Source organism: Catharus ustulatus, chromosome 2 (genome assembly GCF_009819885.2).
Source record: "Catharus ustulatus isolate bCatUst1 chromosome 2, bCatUst1.pri.v2, whole genome shotgun sequence".
Lineage (NCBI taxonomy): Eukaryota > Metazoa > Chordata > Aves > Passeriformes > Turdidae > Catharus > Catharus ustulatus.
The window spans coordinates 42537294-42563743 of record NC_046222.1 but is presented as its reverse complement, the minus strand read 5'-3'; the positions used below and the strand labels follow the sequence as shown (position 1 = coordinate 42563743).

Sequence of the window (26450 nt, the reverse complement as noted above, 5' to 3'; positions counted from 1 at the left end):
ACAGAAATTTGTCACAGTCCTAACTTATTAGAATCAAATCAAATTTCAGAAAACTTTATTTGACCAAATGAGTCAAGTTTAATGAGGAACAACTTTAAGGCATCTCCTGGTTCTTATCTTTTACATAACATTGCTACAGCTCGTCAATTTTACACTTCATTGCTGCAGGAGAAACTATGCCAGAAGGTGTCTCTGAAAAGATTTCTGGGCCCTATAGCTATAGGGCATTCCCAAAAGAAGCAGCAGCAAAACATGAAAATGCACCCTTGTGGCAGCCATAGAAGTGGAAAAAAGTAAATGTACTTCCACAGTAGGAAATACTTTGGTGGACATCTTGAGAGGTTCTTAGAGTACATTAAACCTGTATTAAGCACTAGTGAGTAGCACATCAATGTAAAAAACATATCTGTAGACAGAAAAATAGAGCAGGGGGACTTTGGTTGTACAGTCATAGTCTTTGTGCTGAATGAGCTCTGATTTTCTGGAGAAAAAATTCAGTGTCAGAAAAATGCAATATATCTGTTTTGCAATCACAGCCAAGAAAACTATCAGGTTCATAGCCATTTGGGGAGTCCCTATGAAATATAACTGATGATACCAAGCTGTACTGTACTGTTAGCACCTACTGATCAACCAGTGCAGGGGATCCTGGTATTGACTGGGAACTGCCTCTTAGCAGAGTAATGTGTAATGAAAGAAACTCAAAGCTTTTTCACTTTGTTTTGTCAGTCATCAGAGGAGATGACATAGCTCAACTAAGATCCCCAGAATAAAATTGCTTCTGACTACTAAGTAAAGGAGGTCTTGAATATTCAGCTGAATTCTGAAATCAAGTACAGTAATTTCACGAATAAAAGCCGCACCAATTTGACCAAAATTTTGGTGGAAACCCGGAAGTGCGGCTAATATTCCGGGGCGGCTAATACATTAACAAAATTCTAAAAGCTGCCAACACGGAAGTGAGAGCCCGCGGCAGCCCCAAGCCAAGCTGGAGCCCGGCCGGCCCCGGCTGAGGTGGGAAAGCCTAGCAGAGGCGGGGCCAGCAGTGTGGGGGGCGGGCAGCAGAGCCTGAGCCAGCAGGGCGGGGCAGGGGGGCGGCAGAGCCGGGTCAGTAGGGCGGGGGAGCCCGGGAGAACTGGGGCTAGCAGTGCAGGGGAGCATGGCAGAAGCAGGAAGGCCGGCGGGTGGGGCTGCCTGGCAGCGGGGGAAGCCCAGCAGAATCGGGGCCAGCAGCGTTGGGGAGCCCGGCGGTGCGGGGGCCTGCAGTGCCGGTCAGGGCGAGGAAACGCGGCGGCGGTGCAGATGGGAGGGGGCGGCCGGCGAGCCTGGCGGCGGCGGCAGCGGCTGGCCCGCCGGCAGGGCGACTACGTTAACGCAGCGGCGACGCGGCCGGCATGCCTGCCAGCGGCGGCAGTGCCTGGCCCGCCGGCAGGGCGACTACGTTAACGCAGCGGCGACGCGGCCGGCATGCCTGCCTGCGGCGGCAGTGCCTGGCCCGCCGGCAGGGCGACTACGTTAACGCAGCGGCGACGCGGCCGGCATGCCTGCCAGCGGCGGCAGTGCCTGGCCCGCCGGCAGGGCGACTACGTTAACGCAGCGGCGACGCGGCCGGCATGCCTGCCAGCGGCGGCAGTGCCTGGCCCGCCGGCAGGGCGACTACGTGAACGCAGCGGCGACGCGGCCGGCATGCCTGCCAGCGGCGGCAGTGCCTGGCCCGCCGGCAGGGCGACTACGTTAACGCAGCGGCGACGCGGCCGGCATGCCTGCCAGCGGCGGCAGCGGCTGGCCCGCCGGCAGGGCGAGTACGTTAACGCAGCGGCGGGGCGTTGCTGACGGGAGAGGGGGGCCAGTGAGCCCGGCGGCGGCTGCAGCACCACCCGGCCGGCCCCGTCAGCAACCATGAGCGGGCCGAGCCTGCCTGGCCCCGCCCCGAGCCAGTAAAGCCCGCTATGCCGCGATCCTGTTACTAATTGGCCAATTTGTGAAAGCTGCGCACGGATTCTCGCGACGAACGAAAGTGCGGCTAATATTCCGGGTGCGGCTTATCTATTGACAAAGACAGCAACATTGTCGAGGCACCGGGGGTGCGGCTTATAATCCGTGCGGCTTGTATTTGTGAAACTACTGTACTTTAAAATTAAAACAAAAAATCTGGGGAGGCCTTTTCAGTGAAGGTGATACCAACAATGGGAGTGACTGAAAGTAAGTGTGTAAGATTTTCTGCTCAAGTCTTTCTCAACCCTTCTACTGACTAATCTCCACTATGAAATTTATATGTCCCCTAAGGACAGCAATGGTCAGAAACACTCTGACCTGATGCACTCAATCCGTGCATTCACCCAGAGTGAATCTTCCTACAGTGGTAGCAAGAAAGAGTTGGAACAGCCAGGAGTGAAGTTATGACCTTCTTTTTCTGTTTCTAGATTCAGGAAGAATCTTCATGAAGCAACTGAAGGTTCAGAGCAAGCCTTCAAAACATGGGAGATTACGTCTTGGATTTACACCTTGCACAGCCAGGAAAGACTTTCTAGGAATACAGATCAATAGCATGGAGTGGGAAGAAGCTATTATTTCTATTAATAACTTCTACAATTTTTGGGAGCTTTAGCCTTAAGGACTTAATTGTGGTAATGAAAATGAGATCTTAGTTCCACTTCATAACAAAACAGGTAATTTCTTTCTACCTTTTCATAATGCTCTATCAGAATTTCAACGACGATATTCTGAAACTTTATGTTCATCATAGCAGCCACGGTTTCTTCTTGTGCTCTCATCAGTGTTGGTCCAAAGATAACACCAAGATTGGATACAGTCATTAGATTTTGTTGACTGTGCAGTGATACCCTTTAAGTGAACACAAACAATATGTGATTTAATTGTTGTGCTAGACTACAATTTTAATAGGCAAAAATTTGCTAAGACTACTACTTTTCAAGATCCCAAGTACATGCCTCTCTTTAAAATACATTTTTAAAACTTCTACTTACACTAGAATCAAAATACAATGTAGTAAAACTACTTTATTTCCATTAAGGCTCTGTCATGCAATAACATGATAATGAGCACGTCTTCCTAGAGTAGCATTTCAGTTTCTGATACACCTGGCAGGGAAAGGCATTTGGAGTTCTACACAGAAAGATTTAGAACACCCGAAGTTTAGAAGTCTTAGGGCAAGCACTATCTCTCTCCAACCATTATACAGGTCCTTACATACTTTCAATGGGATTGACTGAAAATGCTTTGTAGTAACACAGATCAACCATATACTTTAGTTTTCATGTAAAGGAATGAAGTTTAGTTACTGAAAACACTTAATTTGCAATAGGATCTCTTTATCAATTTGATGAAAACATGGGATCAATGGATTCAGTGAAATTACTGTTTCTGTCTCATAGATAATCATGATAGATGATCATAATGACATCTGGCTTGAAAATATATTAACCTTTTGCTTCTGTATATTCTTTTATCACATACTTTACCTTTCCTGATTGTTTTTTTCTTTTTAATGTAGAATTTAAAAGCTTAGTTTTCCCAATAATTTATCAGATAGTTAAATCTCAACCAGTAATACTCAGTGTTCCATTTCTCTCCTTACTACTAAGATTTGCCAAATAAAAACTGTGTCATCATAGATCCTTTGAAAAAACTGTCAGTGATTCCCCAGTCAAAGCTGTCCTAGTGCCTCATGCCTGAGGAAAATTATGCTAAGTCAGGATTTTAAAATCACCTTATTGCCTAATTTTATTGACTCTGTTAACAAACGGAATTTAATAATGAGGCACTGGTTCACATTCTCCTCTTCCTTCTCACTGCACTGCATTGCATCTGGCCAAGTTGAGCATTTTTAGCCACTTCCTACACAATTAAAATAACTCTTGCGACTTTTAAAATTAAGAAATAGTAAAATCTATAAAACATTCCCCTCATATTTGAGACAGGAAGATTTTAGCACCCCATTCACACCAAGAGGCAGAAGAAATATGGGAAACAGTTTTGTATAGGAGGTAGCCCAATTATAAACTGTAGGAAAATAAATGTCCACCTTCTTCCATATTTCTTATATTGCTTCAATAAGTTATCTCAAAACTTTCCAAAATATTATCTCAGACAGACACACTGGCAGAGATCATTATTTGGAAGCCATATCATGAAAATGACTCAATTGTTCAAGCACATTTTTAGCTTAATCTCACTTTCTCTGAAACAGATCTTATGTTTATTTTACATTACTAAGGGTCTATTGGGAAGTCCACTAGTATTTCAATGAAACTGGAATGTTGAATAACTCAGCTCTAGATATGCTATAAAAAACTTAACTCCTCCCTTAGCAATGTTACTCTTCTGTGTGCTGCAGAGGTCTGTTACACAAACATTATAATCTTAGAGTGTAAGAGAGAAGGTAGTGTTTGTCTGATGTTTGGGTTTCCTTGGTTACAAATGTAGGAGTTTGATTAATAAAAGAAATGGCGAATTTAATAACACCGCTGCCAGACAGAGCTTTCTACAATGTATTTCAAAGGCTCAATTTCTTGCAAAAGAAAAAGAACTCAGGGTTGCAAATGGATCATTTTGATAGCCACTTTTCCCTGACCTACTCCTACTGGTGCTGGGCTACAGCACAGGCACAAGCTGAGGTAATCATGCATTCCAGGTAGCTGTAGGGCATTCCTGGAGATGCCATTGCTTTCTCCTCAGAATCTCTTCATTTGATGTATCATCAGCATATCTGTGATACTGCCAGACTGCACACTCCCAACTACCTACCATAAAAAAATTGTGTTGTTAAATCATACCAAAGAATGATTCATTCTTTCAAAGAGATAATTTGACTAGGTAGGCTTAAAAACCAAAAAATAAGTTACCCATGGAAAGTAACAGCAAACTTGTCATGTTTGCCTGGCTACTGACTATGTATCCTTGCAGTATCAAGTCTCTCCAGAGTGCTTTTCAAGATTTGCCTGTTTTGTTTGTTTGTTTCTAGCGTGATCTACATCCTACATCATCTGATCCTATTTAAATTTGCACAGTAACACAAAAGTCAAGCTAGGCAAAGATGTAAAGACCTTATGACTTAAACCAAGACAAAATAACATTATTCTTATTTTATAACCCAGAGTTACAGTATTTTCACTTTGCTGCAAAAGCATTTATAAAGGAACTGAACAGCTAAAAGAAATATAGAGAAGGAAATTATGCACTTTGAAATTGGATTTTCAACAGAAGAATGATGAAAACAGGAGGTTGGAATTCTTTTTTTCCCCCAAGTTTTCCCATTTTCATAAAATTAGGCACTTTACCTGCCATTTATTTCATCTTCACGCAATGGTAGGAAAAAGATGAGGGAGGAAGATGGCTAATACACTCTAAAGACTAATTTTAAATTGAGTCTCATTAGAATTGCTAGCATAAACAACAGCTGGCAAATTACAGTAATTTCATGACCATAAGGCGCACTAGACTATAAGGCGCATCCCCCGGGAGTCGGCAAAATTTGCAACTTTGTAGATCAGATAAGGCGCACCGGACTATAAGGCGCACTTTTTTTTGCAGCGAGGTTCCTGCCCCAGCTCCCCCTGCGCGGTTGCTGGCCGAGGCCCCGCCTCAACCCAGCAGCCATGGGCCCCTGGGGCCGCCCAGCCAACAGGGTGGTGCCACGGGCCCCCTGGGCCCGCCTCCACCCGGCTGCCGCGGCACTGCTGGCTCCCCCCACTGCTCACGGCTCACACTTCCGGGGTGGCAAATGCCACAACTTTGTACATCATATAAGGTGCACTAGACTATAAGGCGCACTTCCGGGTTCGGGGGAGAATTTTAGTCAAAAGGGTGCGCCTTATAGTCATGAAATTACTGTATGTAGAAATTAGAAGGGATGAATTGAATGAGGGAAAAAAAAGTACTGAAGGCATTCAGTGTAAAACTAAGATTACGTCAATATGAAATGAGGATCACAACAAAGATGAGAAAAGCAAGAGTTAGAGAACAATTAAAGAAAGGAATACTACAGGTAGGCTTTTCTTTGGAATTGCATCTGAGTATAAAGAGGCCAGGAAAAGAAGTCAAGAATGCTTCGCTAACATTAATTGTGATGACAAATATGTCAGTTCCTATACTTATATATTTCTCTAATTTTGAAGCTTCCAGACCAGCAGCTTTTACAAAATTGTTAATCCTGCATTAAATACTTCCACTTTTTTGAGGGTTCTAGGGGAGTAAGTATTGTATTTTTTAGTTAATTAACCAATTCTGTGAGTAAAGAAACATAGGAAACTTTTTTCCATCTGGCTTTCTGTGTCAGCCCAATTCTAATGAGAGGCAAGGTCTGCCTAACCAGGTTTTGCAATGAATGCATTTACAGCAGCTTGCTATAATGCTAGTTCTCCAGGGGCTAAAAATATTTTTTTAGGGCTAAATGATTTCCTGTCAAAGAAATGTTCAAAGTTCTTATTTCTGTAACAGGCAGCAAAACTGCATTAGGCTCCACTGTAGACAGCTTACTGCAGCCTGTAGCTCAAGCTGTGATCAAAAAAGTAAAACATCGGGACCTAGTGAACTGAAGGAAAACAACATGGACTCTTCTCATGTCTTCTAAATGCTGAAATCAATGTGAGCCTTATCTGAACAACTACTGTTTTACTATTCACATTCGTAGATGACTGATAAATGCAATATACAGCATCCTATATCAGAAAGAATAATACATATTGAAAAGTACTGAGCAAATACCAGCAAAAACTAACCAAAGATGTACAGAAATTTAAAAGAATAAAAACCTTGTTTTTTTAATCTCACAGAACATGCCAGGTGTAATTCTGTGAAGACAGAAGGTCAACAATTTAAAGAAATGTAATTAAAAATTGAAGGAATGTTAAGGGAAATTCAGAAGTTGGACATCTATGTAGCTATCAAAATATAAATAAAAGTAGTTCATATTAGTGCTTTCAAGTGATACTACACTTCAGATTTACAAGAGAGAAAAATAAGATCAAACTTGAACAGGGATGATCATATGATTTATCTCATTCTATCTCCTTTTTAATCTTTTTCATTCCTGAAACACTGTGGGACTTTGAGACAAATTCAAACCTGTGTTTTCCATCAACCTTGGCATAGTGTTAGATGTTTCTTAAATTTAATTGGCTACAAGTCCTGTAGCAAGTAAGAACATGAATGAAAACATTGGCTGGGTTTATTTTATAAACATAGTTGACCATCTTGGTAGCACTTTATGATGTTTTTATTTGTTTTCTACAGAGAGTATTATTCCAGTTGAGAACAGCATTTTAGAAATCAAATGTACAGCAATTTCATGATTATAAGCCGCACCTGATTACAAGCTGCACTTTCGAGTTCGGACCAAAATTTTAGTCAAAATGGTGCAGCTTATAATCGTGAAATTACTGGAATTTCAAGTGTCATTGTTTCAACACAGAGAACTGATTAAGCAACACTGAGAAATTTAAAGCAGAAATGATAACATCTTACAATAACACCAAAGAGAAAAATAAAAAATAATTACTTGACCAAGTGCTTAATAAGGATGTCCAGCATCTCTCTGTTCTTCTCTGGTAATTTATGCACAAGTGCATGCACTGCCTCAACTCTGTAGTTCTGATCATCTGACTCTATTAAACAGAAAACAAATCGTTAAAATCAGAACATGTGCTAAGAAGTGACTACAAATGGTACCAGTGCCTGTATGCTAACACAAACATGCATTAAGAGGAGCCAAACAAAATTAGCTTTCAAATGATGAGGAAAATTTGATTATATTTATTACACTGTGAAATCTGTATTTCAAGTAACTCGCCTAAAGCAATTACTATCAATAGTAGAACCAACAAATTAATGGCATTATTGACTTGATGTGCTACTTCAGTCAAGTCTAAGATTTAATCTAAAAAATACAGATTAAAATAGATAAAATTATTTTGTGTCTTTTATTCTTATCAAGACAAGAGAAAATGGAGAAATATCTTCAAATTCAAAACTGAAGTCATTAGAAAAATGATCTCTGCTATCTTTGTATCCAATTACTCCATTTGTGAAAAGGAGTTCACTTTTGCCCTTTCTGATTTCTCAAGGTAAGCTAGGAAAATAAAGGTCCTTGGATGAGAGGGATGAATGTCACAAAAGAATTATCAGCCCATATGAAACAAACAAACAAACAAATATCTAAATGAGGGTTCTAAACTTCATGCAGAAGGCAGCCAGGCAGAACCACTTAAACAATCAGAACAAACCATTGAACAGCTTCATTTAGTGTGACTTCTCTGTTTTGAGGGCTGGACCACTGCATATTAGAGCAAGGAGAAAAGTAAAGATAGTGACTGAGGAGATCAGAGGTTAGAAACAATATCACTTTCATGAAAGCGCATTTATCATTTTACTTTTTACTTACTAACAGCAACAATGAAATCTTTGTGCAGCTTGAAAGTCATCAGTGGCTCTGAAAGACACCTTGTTGTAAAAAAAAGAAATAAAATTTAAATTTAAAACAGACTCAAAATCCAAGTTTTATGAGTGTGATTATGATAGCCCTCCACATCTGCAAGATGTTCTACTGGTCCAGGGAAATCCAATGCAGTGATGACTGATTACAAGTAGTACAGAACTCAGTCATGTGCACTGTCTGAAAACCAATTTGAGTGGAATCTGGTGTCACCATATAAGTTAATAAGGAAAATGTTACTTCAGCACAGAGCCTCAACGTTTCCTGTCTTCCATATTGTACGACAGGAATAAATACAGCTGCAGACATAGTATAGTGGGGTGCAGAAGACACCTTTTGCCCAAGAAAGGCAAAAATGTGATGAAATTTTGGACTGAAGTCCTGATCTGAGAGATTTTAAGAGTCATCCTCTGAAAGACAAACTGAGAGTTGCCTTACAGACACAAACACACGTCTCCTGCTTGCTCGATCATGTCCTAATTTCACAAACACAGTTGCTATGACTTGTGCTTCTGAAGATGTATTACAAATTTCTTCAACCAAAGCCAATCTTTTCAAAAAAATGCACATGAGCATTCTGTTATAAATCTAAGGCATATTTTCCATGTTAATAGGGATTTCCGATGCTGCCCTTTGTTAGGTGACTTGTTTAGGAAATCTAGATTTGTAGAAGGCATAGAACACCCACCATCTGGGTTGGATACTTTTTATTATGTCTCTATTGAACATTATATATTGAGATCCAAAAGAGTTATCTCAGAAGTACCACATTTTTTGAATATTCTGTATCCTAAAATGGCAGAAGTGATATTTTATTTGTGAAGATATTAAAAGCATAAGATAAAAACCTATTCTTTCACTGGGATTTTCATTCAACCATAATGTAATGAAATTTTATGGTACACAACTTAAGGGATTCACAAAGACAAGATTGAGCACAACATGCTTTGTGGTTATCATAAAAAAAATTAAATAAAAACATGCAGTTAATTGAATTTAGGTGTATATAAGGGAGGATTATCTTAAAAAAGGTTAAGGTGTATATTATTATACATAATAACAAGAATATTAAGCAGGATAATAAAATACTCATTTATTACCATGGCAATGGAGACAAGAAACATTATATGATATTAACAAGCCAAAGATTAATGGGCCAGAAAAGGAATACTGGAACTGTGTGGGATCATACTTACCTGAGGTAGTTTTTTAGTCCACTTGTTATTGTTTTATTGTCCCAAATTCCATATCAATATCCATATCAGGAGGTGATTTAGGGGCTGGTAGAAATTTGAATTAGGGTTTTGTTACAGTTTGAATAACACATTAACTAGAAAAGTGGCAAAGCAAAAGCTACTAGATCAGCCATTTAGCTCAACTATTTATTTATTAGCTAGACTAACCACCAATCTGATCAATTTAAATATTTTCATCTTTGCCAAATTATTAATAAAAATAAATTCAGTGCTCATAGTTAGTAACTGTAAACATTAACTTTATGCACTATATCAAAGTGTTAAGTAAGCCCAAGTCCACAGAGAATTACTAATTCATTTGTCTTAGACATGCAAACACAAGCATCAGAGAGATTAATTAGCAAGAAAAGTGAAAGACAGGAACAAGTATCCATTAAGGTGAGCCATGATCTGTAATGGAACTAAACTTTAGAGAACTTGTGGATCAAGCCAAATATATATCAATAAACAGAACTTTAAAGCCAGAAGAAGAAAAGAATTTTTACTAGTAATTTGCTCATGTGTAACATGCAGAAGTGAATACTAATGCACACAAGAAACTACAGATGAATCATTCATTTTAAGAGTGCGAACTCAATTTAGTGGCAGTAAGCACACATACAAAATTGTGAACATTATGACACACTCTTCTGAGCACTGCAGTTAAGGCAAAAGGGACCACAGCATACACACTGCACACTGACAAAAGTCCACTTCAGATACTTACAAAATATGGTATTCATCAGCTTTTGCACCTTGGAATTTACACCACCTATTCTGTACAGCCCTAGGATTGTAATACCTATATTGAGAAAACAAGTGAATGAAAATAATTAAAATAATGAATATATGGTTATTTCAATATATGTTGATGCATTCTTGGTATGTGTTTTCAAAACATCTAGATGTATTTACGGAAAACTGCACCATTACATTCTTAAGTACTGCTTTACCCCACTGCAATCTCTTATGGGATATTTAGAAATTTATTCCACTGAGTCCACATCATACTACATCCTAAGCATAATTTTACAGAACCCTTCTGCATAGAAATGACCCATGTTAGCAAACAACAAGGTGATGGCTAGGAAAAGTAAAAAATAAGACCCACAAGCAGTCTTAAAACACATTACACATCATCAAGTTTATATTGATTAGATGTTAGTGGAATTACTATGCATCTATTTTTGCTTAGATAATCATCTCTTTCAAATAAGAAGTGATTGACGTTTATATGAAAACAAAAATATATACTGCATATTGTTGTAACACATCAATTGAGAATTTATATTGCCAGTTAAAATTTCCAGGCCTTTTCTAATAGCACAGATAATAATAACAAATAAAGAGTGACATTCAGAATACAGTATTTGATTAATTCATACTTGATTATTTTTACCTGCCTTTAAAAATCAGCAGGGCTTAAATGTATTCCATTCTCCCCACTTCAAGCCTTAACATTTAAAACTTGTCTACTTTTCCTTTGAAAACAACATTCCTGAATCTAATCTCACTAAGATAACCTAGGTGTTTTGTTTTGAAACCTTCTTTTACCCTCCCTGCCCCAGAAAATAATGCAAGCTCTGAGTCAGCAGTGACTCAACAATGAAAACATTGCTGGCTGCTAAGCTGAATTCAAGTTGAGTTCAAAGTTGCACAGAGAGACCACATTTGGATTAGAAGAGATCTGCACACTGAGGGCTCATGAAAAGGCTATATCATTTTATACAGCCATAACTCTCCATTTAAAACTTATTTTGAGTTGCTAGAAACCACCTCATCAGCAGAGTGATTACTACTACTTTTACATTCCCACTAACAAAAATGAGTGTGGCTAAACATTAAATGCTGTTAAACACTAAAAAAAAACCAAACCAACAACGTACAACATTAGTGAATAACATGATTGGAGTAATACTCTGCAAAAAATCAGATTAATAAAAGACTAAAGATGTGTGCAATTGTATGTTAAGCAGTCTGATCAACAAGAAATTACAGAAAAAGTTTAAAATTCTCACTTAAATTATTTGTTAAGAATTGTTGTTGGAACTGAAGACAACAATTAGGAGTGTAAAGCATCCAGATAAAATATGAGAAATCCAAGCCAAATAATAGATGTACTTGAAAGCACAGATGTAAAACATGAAGAATTAAAAAAGTTGGATTTTAGAAAAAAAGTCACAACAATCTAATACCTTATTTGTGGTTTAATACACACCTCTTGTTTCTACAGCATGAATACATTTCTTCACGAAGTTGAAACCTGCTTCATTTAAGAACACTATGAAAAAAAAAGGGGTAATTACTTTCCAACATCAATATACAAAGTCTTCTGTTTAGCTACACTCACACACTAGTCAAGGAGGGCTAATATACGTTATGCATAACATTACAATACTTGTTCTATAATAAGGTCTTTGTAAATACAACCATAGCATTCACACCCAACTTGGAGTCATTCTGTACCGTTAGAAACTTGTCTTTCTCAGCAGTCAGTAGCCCCTCTAGAGATATAGTTGAAAGCTGCTGAGCAAAATGCTTTTAAGAGTCCAGGACTTACATTATGATGAGAATATATTCATTGTTTTTAGTACAATAATATTTTTGTTCCTTGCATGTGCACATAATCACTCATAAAATGGTAATGAAGGAGAACAATCCTTGTTACTAAGTTTAATTAGCCATCTTATTTCCAAGTGAAGGTATTTCTCATTAATGTTGCATCTTCAATACCCACTGCTCTAACTAGCTAAATAAAGATCTTGAATCAGCATATTTCTAACTATTAAAATAAACATCATCATACAAAAGAAGAGACGGTGGCTTAAATGTCAGAATTTCAGAGTCTCAAATATAGCTCCATAGAAGATGTATGTCCAAATTTTACAAATCTCTTTCTCTGAGATATATTATTTAAATTATTTTTACATATTTTTGTTAATGTAATATGATAATAACAAATGTGTGACTACAGTGTTAACACAATTATGCACACAAATCTTTAAATACACTAATTTTTTTACTCAGTGTATATCCAACAGATGTATATGCACCTAAACATATACTTAACATACACATATAACTAAAACAGATGTGGTTCAAAAAGGTCAAGTGCTTCACTTGGGTCACAGCAACCTCAGGCAGTGCTACAGGCTGGGAGAAGAGAGGCTGGAAAGCTGCCTGGCAGGAAAGGACCTGGGGTGCTGGCAAACAGCAACTGAACATGATCCAGGGTGTGCCCAGGTGGCCAAGAAGGCCAATGGCATCCTGGCCTGGATCAGCAGTGGTGTGGCCAGCAGGAGCAGGGCAGTGACCTCCCCCTGTGCTGGGCACTGCTGAGGCCACAGTTCCAATCCTGTGCTCAGTTCTGGGCCCCTCACTGCAAGAAAGACATTGAGGGGCTGGAGTTAGTCCAGAGAAGGGCAAGGAGCTGGGGAAAGGTGTGGGGCACAAGTGCTGTGAGGGCAGCTGAGGGAGCTGGGGGTGTTCAGCCTGGAGAAAAGGAGGCTCAGAGGGGACCTTATCACTCTACAGCTGCCTGAAAGGAGGGGGTGGCCAGGTGGGGTCAGCCTCTTCTCCCAAGTAACAAGCAATAGGACAAGAGGAAATGGCCTCAAGTTGTGCCAGACAACATTTAGATATCCAACAAAGTTATTTCACGGTAATAGAAATAAAATATAAAATAATCCCTTTCTCCCACACATATATCAAGAAACGTAATATGACAGAAATCCAGCAAGATATGGGAACTCAAAGAGCTTACTTTCTTCCTTCTTGCTAATAATGGCTGGCAATGTGTAGATCTGTAAAAAACAAGCAAACAAAAATAAAAAACAACTGAACAATGCAATGTTTGCGCTTTATTGATAAGTTTTTCAATAATAATACTTTATTGACAAGTTTGTAAGCAGCTGCAACATGCTGTGTACTTGACTGGTGATAGGGAAATCCCAGCCTTGCCTTTCAGGATCTTTTTACATTTACTGCTCCAGAACACAGATGGGTTAACAGCTCTGTGCTACCATAATGCAACTAATGCATTACAAATCAGATTTACTGTGTCCAAAAGGGTTAAATTTCACAACAGCTTGCACTGGTTCAGACAAACAAGAAGCATGTAAAAGCACTCATCGAGTTTATAAAACTGATCAACCATTCTTTTCTTATCAGATACAGGTGTGACATCACCCTCACTCAGTGACTACTTTAAGAGTACACAAATAGTGAGAAGAAAACTCAGACAAGCCTGTCTCTTATTAGCCTTCAACACGTGTTTCTGCTCTCTGCAATGCCTTTTGAGATGGTACTAATTGTTTACTCTGTGAAACTGCCCAAAACATGGTTGTTCTTTACCACTGTAATAAAAAACACTTCACACGTTACCTGAACTGTGAATCCCATTAAACCACATGCTATCATATTACTTAAAATATTATTACTTTAAATATCCTAACATAATATAATGATATACATAAACGTAGGCTTAAATTAATAGATCTACTTTTCTACTTTGTAGTTATCTTCACTATGTACTTGCATTAGTGTCTCACAAAGAAAAGAAAAGAACTCTATTTTTCGGTATGGCAAAAGAGTATATGAAATGTATACTAGCTTCTTTCTGTAATATGTGATCCAGAAAACTGTAAAATGAAAATTAAAAAAATCCTTACTGGTTCCTTTCCATCCATAGCTTCAAGCCAAAGTTTCCGGTTGGATTCTGAAAAAGCTTGCAGTGTGATGATCCCAGGTCTGTCAAAAACATACACATTCACTAAAGTTACTGTTTTTCTCAAAGGCACCCAAAGTCAGAATCCACATGCATAACGATGTGAATATATAAAAGACAGACAGAAGTTAGAGAAAGTTGACAGCTTCTGATATAACAGAATAATTTTGAGCTAATTATAAAACACATGTGTTATTTTAAAAGTTTGGTGACAGTCATAAAACATTTTTAAGAGAACAACTACAAAAGTCAGGCTATTTATCATATTTTAACACAAAAATTAATTCAATATTTCTCTTTATTCCCAAGACTAGAAAAAAATACTTATAGAAAATACTGCATACCTGTGTCTTAAATACAGGAAATCTATTCTCATGTATCTAATATAATTATAATATCCAGGAGTAAATGGAACAAAATTGTAGATGTAATTTTCAAGGGAAAAAGTACTACGTTTCTGAAAGTAATAGAGATTTCTACAGAATATTCTTATTAACAAGTATTTATAAAATATTTATAAAAATATTTATGATCTGTTTCTAAGAGAGGATAGTCAGTTTTTGGAATCCATGTTGTATCTGCATGCAAACATCATGTAGTAAAGACAGCACATATGCTGTGTAGTGAATTGAATTAGAAAACCAGGTTTGAACAAAGAAGTACTAAGTTTTGAAAGCCTAGTGTATCTGTATACAAATATATTGGTATACATGTGTTCTTATTACAGAAGTGATTATTATCTATTGGTTGCAATTATTTTCAAATTGTTAGCACTATGGAAACAAACCTCTCAAATACTTCAATATCGAAACAGAAACGTTTGTCAATTGAATCTGTCTTTCTCCTGATGCAAGATTTTAGCTTGAACATTTCTGGTGAGCTTGTGACAAGGCCATTCTACAAAACAACAAAATGGAATTAGCACAGGCAATACACTTACATACCTTGGCTTCATCTTAAATTTAACAGCATGAGCAGTCCAAAGGACATGTCTTAACATAGGGATTAAATTATGTAGGTATATATACAGTATTTTTATGCATATTAAGATTACCATTAATAACTTTGTCATATATTTGTTACTTCATAACTATATTTCAGAAAATTCCCTGCCAAGTCTCACATGCAGATAAAGTTTTCTGAAGAATAAAGCTGACTAACTCCCAGTTCTGGCCACCACAATCATGAGACCTCCCTATAATGCTGGCAAGGCTGACACACCTGTGGATTCTGAAGAATTTGTGAGGAAGCAAATGTCACTCCTGTCTTCAAAAAACGCAAGGAGAAGGAGACAGAATCATAGAACTATTCAGGTTGGAAAAGGTCACAATTAAAGCATCTACACACCTTTTAAACACTTCCAGGGTTGGTGACTCAACCACTTCCCTGGCAGACTGTTCCAATGCTTGACAACCCTTTCAGTGAAGAAATTTTCTGTAATACTTACCTCCCCTGATGCTACTTGAGGCCTCACATCTTATGAGGAACTATAGGCCAGTCTGCATCACCATTATCCCTGGGAAGGTGATGAAGTGAATAATCATGGAAAGCATTTCCAAATATATTAAGGGCAGAAAGGTGACTGGAAGCAGTTAGCAGGATTTTAATAAAGGAAAAATCACACAGGATCAACCTGATAGCCCTCTACCATGTGTTGGATGGCTCAGTGTGCAATGGAAGAACAATGAATATTGTTTATCTCAACTTTAGCCATGCTTTCAACACTACATCCTACTACAACCTCATAGACAAGTACAGGTGAAATATGAGTGAGATGGTCAGGTGGACTGAACACTGCCTGAACTGCTGAGCTCACAACAGAAATCCAGCTGCAGCCAGGCACTGGTAATATGCCCATGGGGTCAATACTGTCAATAAGCTCAGGAACCAGGACAGGATGAAGCTTGGCAGAAAAGGAATTTCAGGTTCTGGTGGGCAACAAAGTGACCATGAGCCAGCAATGTGATTTGCTGCAAAGAAGGCCACCAGCCTCCTGGGATGCATTAGACAGGGTACTGCCTGCAAGTGGAGGAAAGAGATCCTCAGCCTCCATTCAGCATTGGTGAGGGACACCTGAAATGCTGTGCCCAGTGCTGGGCTCCCTGGTACAAAAGAGGCAGTGATGTGTTAGAACAAGTCCAGTTAAAGGCTACCTAGGTGATTAAGGACTTGGAGCACAACTACCTGAAAGGAGGCTTTAGTGAAGGCCAGTCTCTTCTGCCATGTCTTAAGTGAAAGAACATGAGGGAGAAGCTTTAAGTTGTGACAAGGGAGGTTCAGATTAGATATTAAAAACAAAATTTTCACTGGAAGAGGGCTAGGCATTGAAATAAGTTAACCAGGTAGAGTCACCATGTCTGAAAGTGTACAAGAAGAGTCCAGATGTGGCACCTGGGGATATGGTTTAGGGGTGATTATGGTGGGGCTACACTGATCTTTGGACTAGATGACTTTGAAGGTCTTCTCCAGCCTTGATGATCCTGTAACCTGTCATATGAGGAGAAGCTGAGAGCTGAGACTGTTTGGTCTGGAGAAGAGGGATGACATCAGTGACTGATCTACAGATACCTCATGGAAAGGTAAGTAGACTATGTCAGATTTGTTTCAATGGTGCCCAATGGAAGGGCAAGAGGCAATGGGCACAAACTCAAATACAAGTAATTTCATTTGAACTTTAGCAAAAGTTTTTTTGTTGGTTGAACACTGGAACAGGTCGCTCATAGAGGGCTCCATCCTTGGAGGTATCTAAAACCTGACTGGACACGGAGCTTACCAACCTGTTCTGGTTGACTCTGAATTGAGCTAATGTTAGAGATCCCCAGAGCCCCCTTCCAAACCTCTTCCATTCTATGATTATGTGCAAATGTGATAAATTTCATATGCATTTACAAAAGCCACATTAGAGAAGTGGTTTAATATGTGGTTTAAACATGTTTTAAAAGAAATATTACTTAAACATTTATGCATGCTATATGATACATTCACAGCTTCATCTTCGAAAACAGCCTTATCTGTTTGTATTTTTTCTTTCAGCAGTTCTTAAATGCTTAATAAAAAAATGGAATATACAGCTCATGAATGTGTTCATGTACATGTAACTCACCACTTTTCCACCAGATTTTGTTTCAGCTATACTCATTGTAAAAGTTTTTGTTCCTTTGTCATAAGTGCAGTAATGTTTTACCCATGTAAATCCAAGGGGTCCTGGAATAGAGAGATAGTATCAAAAGTAATTGTCATTATACCACTATTATAGAAAAATGAAACATTACTTCTTTTTAAAATATGTTATGGTTAAGGAATGGTATTCCCCAATTTAGTGCTCCTAACAAAACACTCCAAACCATGCACCGCTCACTCCCCCATCCTTCCCCTCTCTCTCCTGTGGGCTGGAGAGAATTGGAGGCATAAAGGGTAAAGATTAAGGGTTGAGATAAGAAAAATTTCTGGAGACAGCAATGAAATAAGAAAACAAACAGTAGCAGAAACAATATCAATAACAGTCTGTACAAGAGGTAAATGATTCACATGTGAGTGCTCACCCCATGGAGACACCTTGACAATACCTGAGCTCTCCCTCTGTCACGTTTGGGACCCAGAAAGGATCCCTTCCCCTATCCCCAGAAAATGATGACCTAGTCATGCCCAACTCCTACCTACTGCAAAAATTAACCCTGTCCTGTCTAAAACTGAGACAAAAAGAAAGAGCCTTGACTTTTAAAAAAGTATTTTAATGGGTTTGTGTTTAGGATTTTTTTTTTAATGTGAAGAATTAAATAAAAATGTTGAAAAAAAACCCCTAGTAGTTTTACTACAGATACAAAGGTTTTGTTTTTTAATGTACCCACAAAGGTGGTGGTTATATGAGAGATTGAAACAGCCATGTAAGTTGGATGTCTGTCAATCCAGAAACACAGTTGTGGAAATTTACACGGCCTGTTACGCTGACTTTGGGAAAGCTCTCCTATTGCCTGTGTTCTGGAAGAAAGTAAAGTCATGAATTGAAAATTCAAATGGTTATGTACCCTCAGAAGTTAGCTGTTCTACTCCTATATAAGTTATTTTCACTTAGCATAAAAAATATATAATTATTCAGGATCAATTTTTCCTCTGATGGCAATTCATTATCTCTTTTAGCATATTATAAGACAGATGAGGACTCTCCAAGCAATTTTAGATGAGTTAGGAAGTTGCCTTTTTTCATTAGAAAATTGTAGCCAGACACCTGTGTTGCAACTTTAAGCTTGTTACTCTTGGCCATCCATCTGAAAGAAAACAATGTATGGCCTAGTGCCATTCTTTAAAAAAACCCTATATTTACCACCATGCATATCAGTAATAAATATATATAGAATTTAGTCTCAAGAATAGTAAACATTTAACCCAGTTGCTCACAATTAGGCAAGAACCTATAGGATAAGGGTTGTAGGCAAGGAAACTTGCACAAGGAATTATACAACTAGTACCTTTCCTACTACACAGTGATTACAGACCCTATTACTCCAGAATAAAAATTTCTTTTCAGTAAGATGATGTCAAGCTGGCCTCTCACTATTTAATGAAGCACAGCATGTGCCTGGTGCTTCACTCCTTTTCTCCCTCCCCCAATAGCACGGCTCAGTGTAATTTCCACTTAACACAGATTTCTTTTACGATTATTAATCAATTAAAAAACAGACTGTGTTCTTAAAACTTGCAGTGCTACTGAGGATAAAACTGGCTGTGGTTAACTATGGTGAGATGGTACTTAGATGACCTTTTCTTTGATTTCCATTAAATACATGTTCATTTAAGGTGGCTGGGTCAGTGGAGGTCTCTGGTACAAGATGCTCCTGAAGGCTGAACTAAAGGTCCTGTTTAGGTAGGGAAAGTACAGGACACAGAAGGGAGCCAAAGCAGAGTGCTGGGAGTTTGCAGCAAGGTGCAGGGCAGCCAGCCAGAGCAGAAGTTGCCACCAGACAACCACTGGAGCAAACAACAGCACAGACCTTCCTTGTACTTACGTTTCTCCTGCACATAGAGATAGCCTTCCATTGTCCATTGACTTGGTGGTCTGTAATCTTGGTTGGCTGATTTCATTCTTTGCATGAGTCTCTCCACTTCCTGCCTAGTGCTTTCAAAGTTATTCCGAGTCTAATACCCAGAAAAGGAAACAAATAAAACCCCACATTAACTCATGCAAGTACTAAAACAACGACGAACAACTAAGTACAAATAATGCCAAGGAGACTGTATTGGAGACCAACAAAAGTATTTCCCAGAGACATAAAAGGGGGGGAAAGGGAAAAAACAATAAAGAATAGTACTCTTCACTGCTAGAAGCTTAGGAATAACACAGTAATGAAGAATTCAACTCAGGCGTGCAAATGTAAGGAAAACAGCTGAGAATAGCACCATTCTTCTTTCTGCAGGTCACTAACCTCAGACAGGAGGTCATTTCATATCTTTAGGTATGCTTATACAGTATTTTGCAGACAGATACAGGTTTTCTCTCTGTACACTCTGGGATTCTCAGACAGATGCCTGGCTAAACTAGAAGCTACTAACAACTTAGCCCTAAAACTGAAGCAGGAAGACCCCCTGAAGCACTTTAAGTACAGTGCAAAAAACACTAGTTTGAGTTAAAGCCAGGTTAATGAGTCAGGACAGCTGCAGTTTCTACACATATGGAAGAGACAAATTTTCTGTGTTTCCATATCTACAGTGATTCTACATGTGCTGCTGCTTTGGAATAGTCAGGTTAATGGCACTGTCATGAACAAGTTTTGACTTGGCAAACCTCATAGTTCAGTATAAAAAATGGGAGGTAAGAAACAGCTCACAAGTGGCAGAACTATGCCGAACACATGGAAGAACTGTGTCTGTCCTAAATATCATGTGTGTAACCAGGCATGTAACAAAGTAAACAATTATGGTACTCAGTATTTTGTTATGTATATGTATATAAATGGCTACGTTTTCTAGTGAATTCAGTGAGGCTAGGGTTTCCCTCCATGCACCTAGCATGGGATAGCAGAAGAGAATTATTGTGAGATGCTACAGCTTTGATTGATTAAATATCAGAACTTGAACAGTCTGTTCCTATAGGTTAAATAAAAGAATGAAGATTTTTGTAATGTTTCTACAGAGTCATCTATGGACTTGAATACTCACTAGTCAGAAAGATACTCTCAGGATTTTGTACACCAGTGAATACTTCCCCTTTTTCACAGGCCATTTGTGTAGTTAGTTGTACAATAGTATAAGAGTATACATGCTTAATCTTGGTCTTGAAGACAAACACTATTATTAGAGAGGGAGGCAAAATTCAAATCTGAACTTTTCAGATTACATATTTCAGAAGAAGTATCAGTTCAGACCAAATTTAAGAGAGGTCATTTTAAGATGTTCAAGAAGGACATGCCATTGAAGGAACATCCCCACTTTAAGAGCTTGTCTCCATCTATTAAATTTTTAATTGCTACTTATAAGCAGCCAGGTCTTTGAATCAAATCACAGAAACCAAAGCCAAATGGACACACAAAGTATGCCACAGGCCAGTTGAGACACTTAAAGGGACAACAGGTCATGTTAGAACATGGTGACCTGTTAAGAGCTGTTGGTCTGCTACTACTCTTCTACAGCTGTTACTGCTCCCACTCTAATCTGTAGCCCATTTTTAAGAATAGAAACAGCAGTTCAGGTCAACTATTCTTCAAGACCTGAACACACAGTGAAGCGGAGAGGAGTAATTTTTATAGCTACAGACAGCTTGAATGCACTTCTCCCTGTCCTCTGTTTGTCTTTACCTATAGAAATGATTTCACTTCAATCTGATTGTGGATGATGCTCTGAATGACAAATACATAGAGAACCCAGCTGGCTGTGTGAAGCTGTAGATCTAGATCTGGAGCCAGAATTTATACTACTGTGTAACACAAGTGAGTGACATACTGATCTTCACTGTATCTTTATATATTTTTTCTGATATATAATTTAAAAAAAAATACATTGATCCTTCTGCCAAACTTCACTTCTCCCTCTACCTCTATAATTAATTTATGACTTCAAGGTGTGCTGACATAATATTTAGAAAACATTACATTTAACTATTTCTTAATTAACACTGAAATTAGAAAAAAAAAGCTTTAATAGTTTTGTTTCTGTAGAGAAATGCATAGAAGAAATATATTATTACTTACAATGCCAGTTTTGGTCTGTGTTGTGAGCTCCTGCTTCTCTCAGAACTTGCCATATTAAAATAAATAAATCTCTGGACTGAAGTAGATTTTTCACTCTTTCAGTGAAACTGCTGTGCAACAACACTGACCCCTTGTGTCGTTATATGAAAGTGTCTTAGTAGCAAACAACGTAGAAAACACAAAATTTGAAAGGACAAGCAACTGGGATGCTCTACAGACTCCCAGCATTTGCATTTTGATCCAAAAAGAAAAAGGTTAATCATCTAGTAAGGTTAGTTTTATTTCCTCAAGCACCATTTAAAACAGGATCTCTATATATGAACAACAGATGTAAAAGGGAAGATGGAGTTACAAAAATTTGACAGATGTGCCTCTTTTCTTCAAAGAATGAAACAGACTTTTGTAAAAATTTTGTTCTGGACTTCGATGTTAGTTGTCAGGAAATATGTAGGGCTCCTCCAATATTGACATGTTGAAGTTCAATTTTTGCCTTAAAAGCAAAGCGTGTATAGGTATTTTGTACCTACTTACTTGTATGTCCTTCGAAGTGTAATATCTGAATTACACAGTGGAACAAATATACACCTGTATAGAGCAGTTATGATGAGTGGAAAAGTACATTGATTAAATGCATTATAGTTATCTCTGATAGCTATGAAAATTTTTTGGGCAGTTTGTGCCCAGAATGGGATCTTGTATGGCTTTGACTATCAAACCCTGACCAATCTACAGCAAAAGATCCATCTGCTCAGTTGAGTGTAACTACACAAAAAAGAGATTCTCTCTTCTGGTGAAATTTAACGTTCCTGAGAGCTGTTCACAATGGAGAAAGGTCTGTGCTATTCTTTAACATTATAGAGAACAGCCAGAGAATGGCTTCCCAAGTATGCTTTATATACAGTGGGAAGTCAGAAGACAGCAGGACAAACTGTTCTATAGCATTTTGGTACCTCCACTTAGCCCAGAAGACAGGCCTCATTCTCAAGAAAGCTTTAATACAAGTTTAAATCTGTCTGGACCACTATGTTTTCTAATGAGCAAATAAAAAATTAAATTACGTAAATACAAATCATCCTTACATTCTGCAAATTGAACTGCAGTTGCTGCTTGTATGGCGCAAACTCCTGAGCCAGTTCATATCCTTCATGGTAAAATGTAAATAATCCTTGAAGAAAGGCCAAGAGCTGAAAAGGTAAAATTGAGAGGTATTATACATTTTTAACTCCTGGAACACTCTGTGCTTTTACATTCAAAAGCAAAGTTTTGCTGAGAAGGAATTAATGATGAGACCTTAAGAAAGAAATGTTACACATGGTTTTGTGTCATAAAGTTGTAATTTCCATAAGAATTTAATTCATTGTCCTAGTCATTTTATCCAATATTTCGTCTTTGCTGGTGTGCATTTTCCATGTTTAAAATTTCAGAGTTCAAGTGCTTTTTCTTCAAAATATTTTTTCACCTTCTTCATAGTAATTGCTTGGGCTATGACCTATTTTCCACAAATGAGACTCTAGAAAGTATGTTTTGGATAGGTTAGCACAACACAAGAAACCCAGACTATTTCTTCCTGCTCTGAACAAAATGCAAACTCTATCTGGTATGTCTGTGATTGACTCCAACAGAACCACAGTAGTCTGCATATATCTAGTTGAAAAGTCCTTTTAAAGCTTGCTTTAAACCAATGTTCAAGTAGCAAAATATGCAACTAGATTTTAGCTCTTGAATTAATGCATTCCTGACATCTCTTAAAAGCCTTCTAACTTATTCTGCTTTAAATTTTAAAAGTGTTTTGACATTGCTGTAAGTCACCCTACCTGCTGTTAAATAACAAGCATTTAATTTCTTATCATGGGCTGCTTTCTATGTATACATATAATTTAGCTTACAAAAAAAAAGTGAAGAAAACAAAAAAAAAAAGGGGGAATTAATTTGGTTTTACAATAACAGAAGTTTTAACAATAAGAAAAGATATGCCTTGGTATATTACACCATTATCATCTGGGTTAAGTAACTGGCTGTCCAGGCTGTCTTCTGACTCAGTAAAGAACCACAGGTATTCCAGAGCATAATTATTTTTTGTTTTTCAGACTTCTCTCTCAGGATGGGATGAATGATCCAATGGAAACATTTATCTCTCTTCATTGACTACTGAGGTAGTCTAGACTCAGGCAACAAAAATGCCATTGTTCATATTTAATGTGCTTGCTTTGTGCTACCAGTACCATAGATTACTGTAAGTGGAATAATGTAAAGATGTAGTTTTAACTGTGCTTATATTTTCTTTAAATTTACTCTCAGCTTTACTTGAAGAATTGTAGCTAAATTGTTCTGCCTCCTCTCTCCCATTACTCTCTATGAGACTACAGAGAGCCCATTTACCTGTCGGTCTTTTGCTGCATGAGTAAGTTAAAGCAGCTGGAGGTGAGCAGACCATCAGTGCGGGCACAAATACAAAGTATGGCTGGGAGAAGGACTCTGCCCTTGGTTTTTACTGGTATTGCAAGATCAGATGAAACCCTGGCCTCAGGCAGAGATGGTGCAAGCCCACAGCTGTCCAGTGAGCCAATCACAGAGCCTGAAGAACTGAGAAGATCCTTGGACATAAAAGCAAGTTATTGTGGGGGCCTCTACACCGGATGTGAACTCCTGAACCATATTCCACCATCAAACAACGAAGGCAATGCAGTCTCAAATGGAAGGCCCCACATCTTGTATAAATCAATCTCGGCTTAACATGATTCATCTGTCCAGCTGAAATCAATACCTCAGCTGGACCCTGAAAATATTATCATTATTCAACTGATTATTCAAGTGTTTCTGAGGAAGGTCCAAATACAATAGTTTATCTTAAAAACTTCCAATATTGCGAACAGATAGAAAGGTTTCTATAATTTTCTGAAATTATAGACTGTAATTCTATTTCTGTAATTCTGGAAATAACTACTTAAAGGAAAAGAAAGAAAATTACAGTAAATTCACGAATACAAGCCGCACTGAGTATAAGCTGCATCGCCAGGTGTTGGCAAACATTTTGGTTTTTGTCCATAAATAAGCCGCACCCGAGTATAAGCCGCTCTGTCGTTCACAGCGAGGACCCGCGTGCAACAAAGTTGCCAAATAGTAACAGAATCGCAGCAGGGCGGGGTTTACTGGTTCGGCTCAGGCTGTGCAGGCTCAGGGCTGCCGACATGGCTGGGTGGCCCAGCTCAGCGCTGCCGCTTGGCGGGGATGCTCGGGGCCGGCTGCCGCCACTGCTGGGCTCGGTCACCCGGGCCCGGCGCTGCCGCTCGGCGGCAGGGGGGGCACAGAGCCCGCCGGAACCTGCGGCGGCCATGGGAGCCGGGGATGTAGCCTGCCTGCTCCCGCGGTGGCAGCACGCGGGGACAGGAGCCCCCCAAGTCGTGGGGCCAAGCAGGAGGGAGCCCCTGCCTCCTCCGAGCCATGGGGCCAGCAGGAGAGAGCTGCCCCGCCTTCCCCCGAGCCTCGGGGTCAGCAGGAGAGAGCTGCTCCGCCTTCCCCCGAGCCTCGGGGCCAGCAGGAGAGAGCTACCCGCCTTCCCTCGAGCCTCAGGACCAGCAGGAGAGAGCTGCCCGCCTTCCCCCGAGCCGTGGGGCCAGCAGGAGGGAGCTGCCCCGCCTTCCCCACCCCCTGTGCTGCCTGCACAGAGCAGCTCCACCTGCCGCGCAACAGAGTCACCTGTTTGTAACAACCGCTTAAACGCTGGGTTTTACTGGCAGGAGCTCGACTTTGCAGTTTGCACTGACTTGGTTTGCACTCCCAGGGTTGAAAATGTCAGAAAATTATTCACATATTGGCCGCACCTGCATATTAGCCGCATTCCCGGTATGGGAGCAAAATTTTGGTCAAAACAGTGCGGCTTGTATTCGTGAAATTACTGTAGTCTCCTTTTTATGAATAAAGTACTAAATATGCAAATTACAACTAGAGCTCTGCTTTTGCTCCAGTTATGTGAAGCCCATTCTCACACTCTAGATTCAGTTACAGTAATTTCACGATTATAAGCCTCACCATTTTGACTAAAGTTTCGGTCCGTACCCGGAAGTGTGGCTTGTACTCTGGAGCGGCTTATACATGAACGATGTTCAGAAATTTTCCAACCCGGAAGTGAGAGTCCACAGCAGCCCTGAGCCGAGCCAGAGTCTGCGCAGCCCCGGTGGTGGGGCGCGCCGCCGATCCGAGCCCATGATAGTTCTCTGAATTTTTTCGGTGTTTTCAGTCTTGTGCGGCTGCGCGGCTCCCCGGCTGCCCAGCTCCCCGCCTGCCCGGGCAGCTGTGGGGCTGCCCAGCTGAGCGGCTGTTTAAAGGCAATGCGGATTCGTTGGAAATGCTTGTAAAATGACCACACTATTGTTCGTATCTTTTTCCGCTTGTTAATAAAACTTGCAGGGTACACTGCCACAGCTATTGTCTGTATCTTTTTCCACTTGGAAATAATGTTTCCAAGGTCAGCACCTGCCAGTAAGCCCCGCGATCCCGCGATTCTGTTACTAATTGGCAACTTTGTGAAAGTGCGATGCAAACAAAAGTATGGTTTATAATCAGGTGCGGCTTATGATCGTGAAATTACTGTACTCATCAGTGTCCCCAGCTACAGTTCCTTCAGGTCCTGCAGCACAACTACTCCGGTGCTTGCTTTGTCTTGGTCCAGGTAAAATAATGTGTGGATTAACATAATCTGCAAGCAGGAGCCTGCTGCTACACCCGCCCCTTTCAGCTGAAGACAAAGTGCAGGAGTAACACTCAGCAAAACTGCAGTCAGATCACCACACTAACGCACACCAAAATTACAATAAAGAACTAGTGGGACAAGGTTTCAGTATGTCAGGTTATTCCTG

General features: G+C 39.5%; 1 protein-coding gene across 1 annotated transcript in view; it reads right to left on the bottom strand.

The window, feature by feature from the left end:
• Positions 1-26450, bottom strand: part of LOC116993230 (rho GTPase-activating protein 42-like) — a 149997-nt gene that overhangs the window by 9594 nt on the left and 113953 nt on the right. Inside the window, 13 exon segments of the mRNA XM_033053639.1 lie at positions 2663-2844; positions 7520-7625; positions 8402-8460; positions 9649-9694; positions 9697-9732; positions 10415-10489; positions 11906-11968; positions 13451-13490; positions 14358-14436; positions 15201-15310; positions 17517-17617; positions 19417-19546; positions 22674-22778. Of these exon segments, the coding sequence (XP_032909530.1) occupies positions 2663-2844; positions 7520-7625; positions 8402-8460; positions 9649-9694; positions 9697-9732; positions 10415-10489; positions 11906-11968; positions 13451-13490; positions 14358-14436; positions 15201-15310; positions 17517-17617; positions 19417-19546; positions 22674-22778 (1132 nt within the window).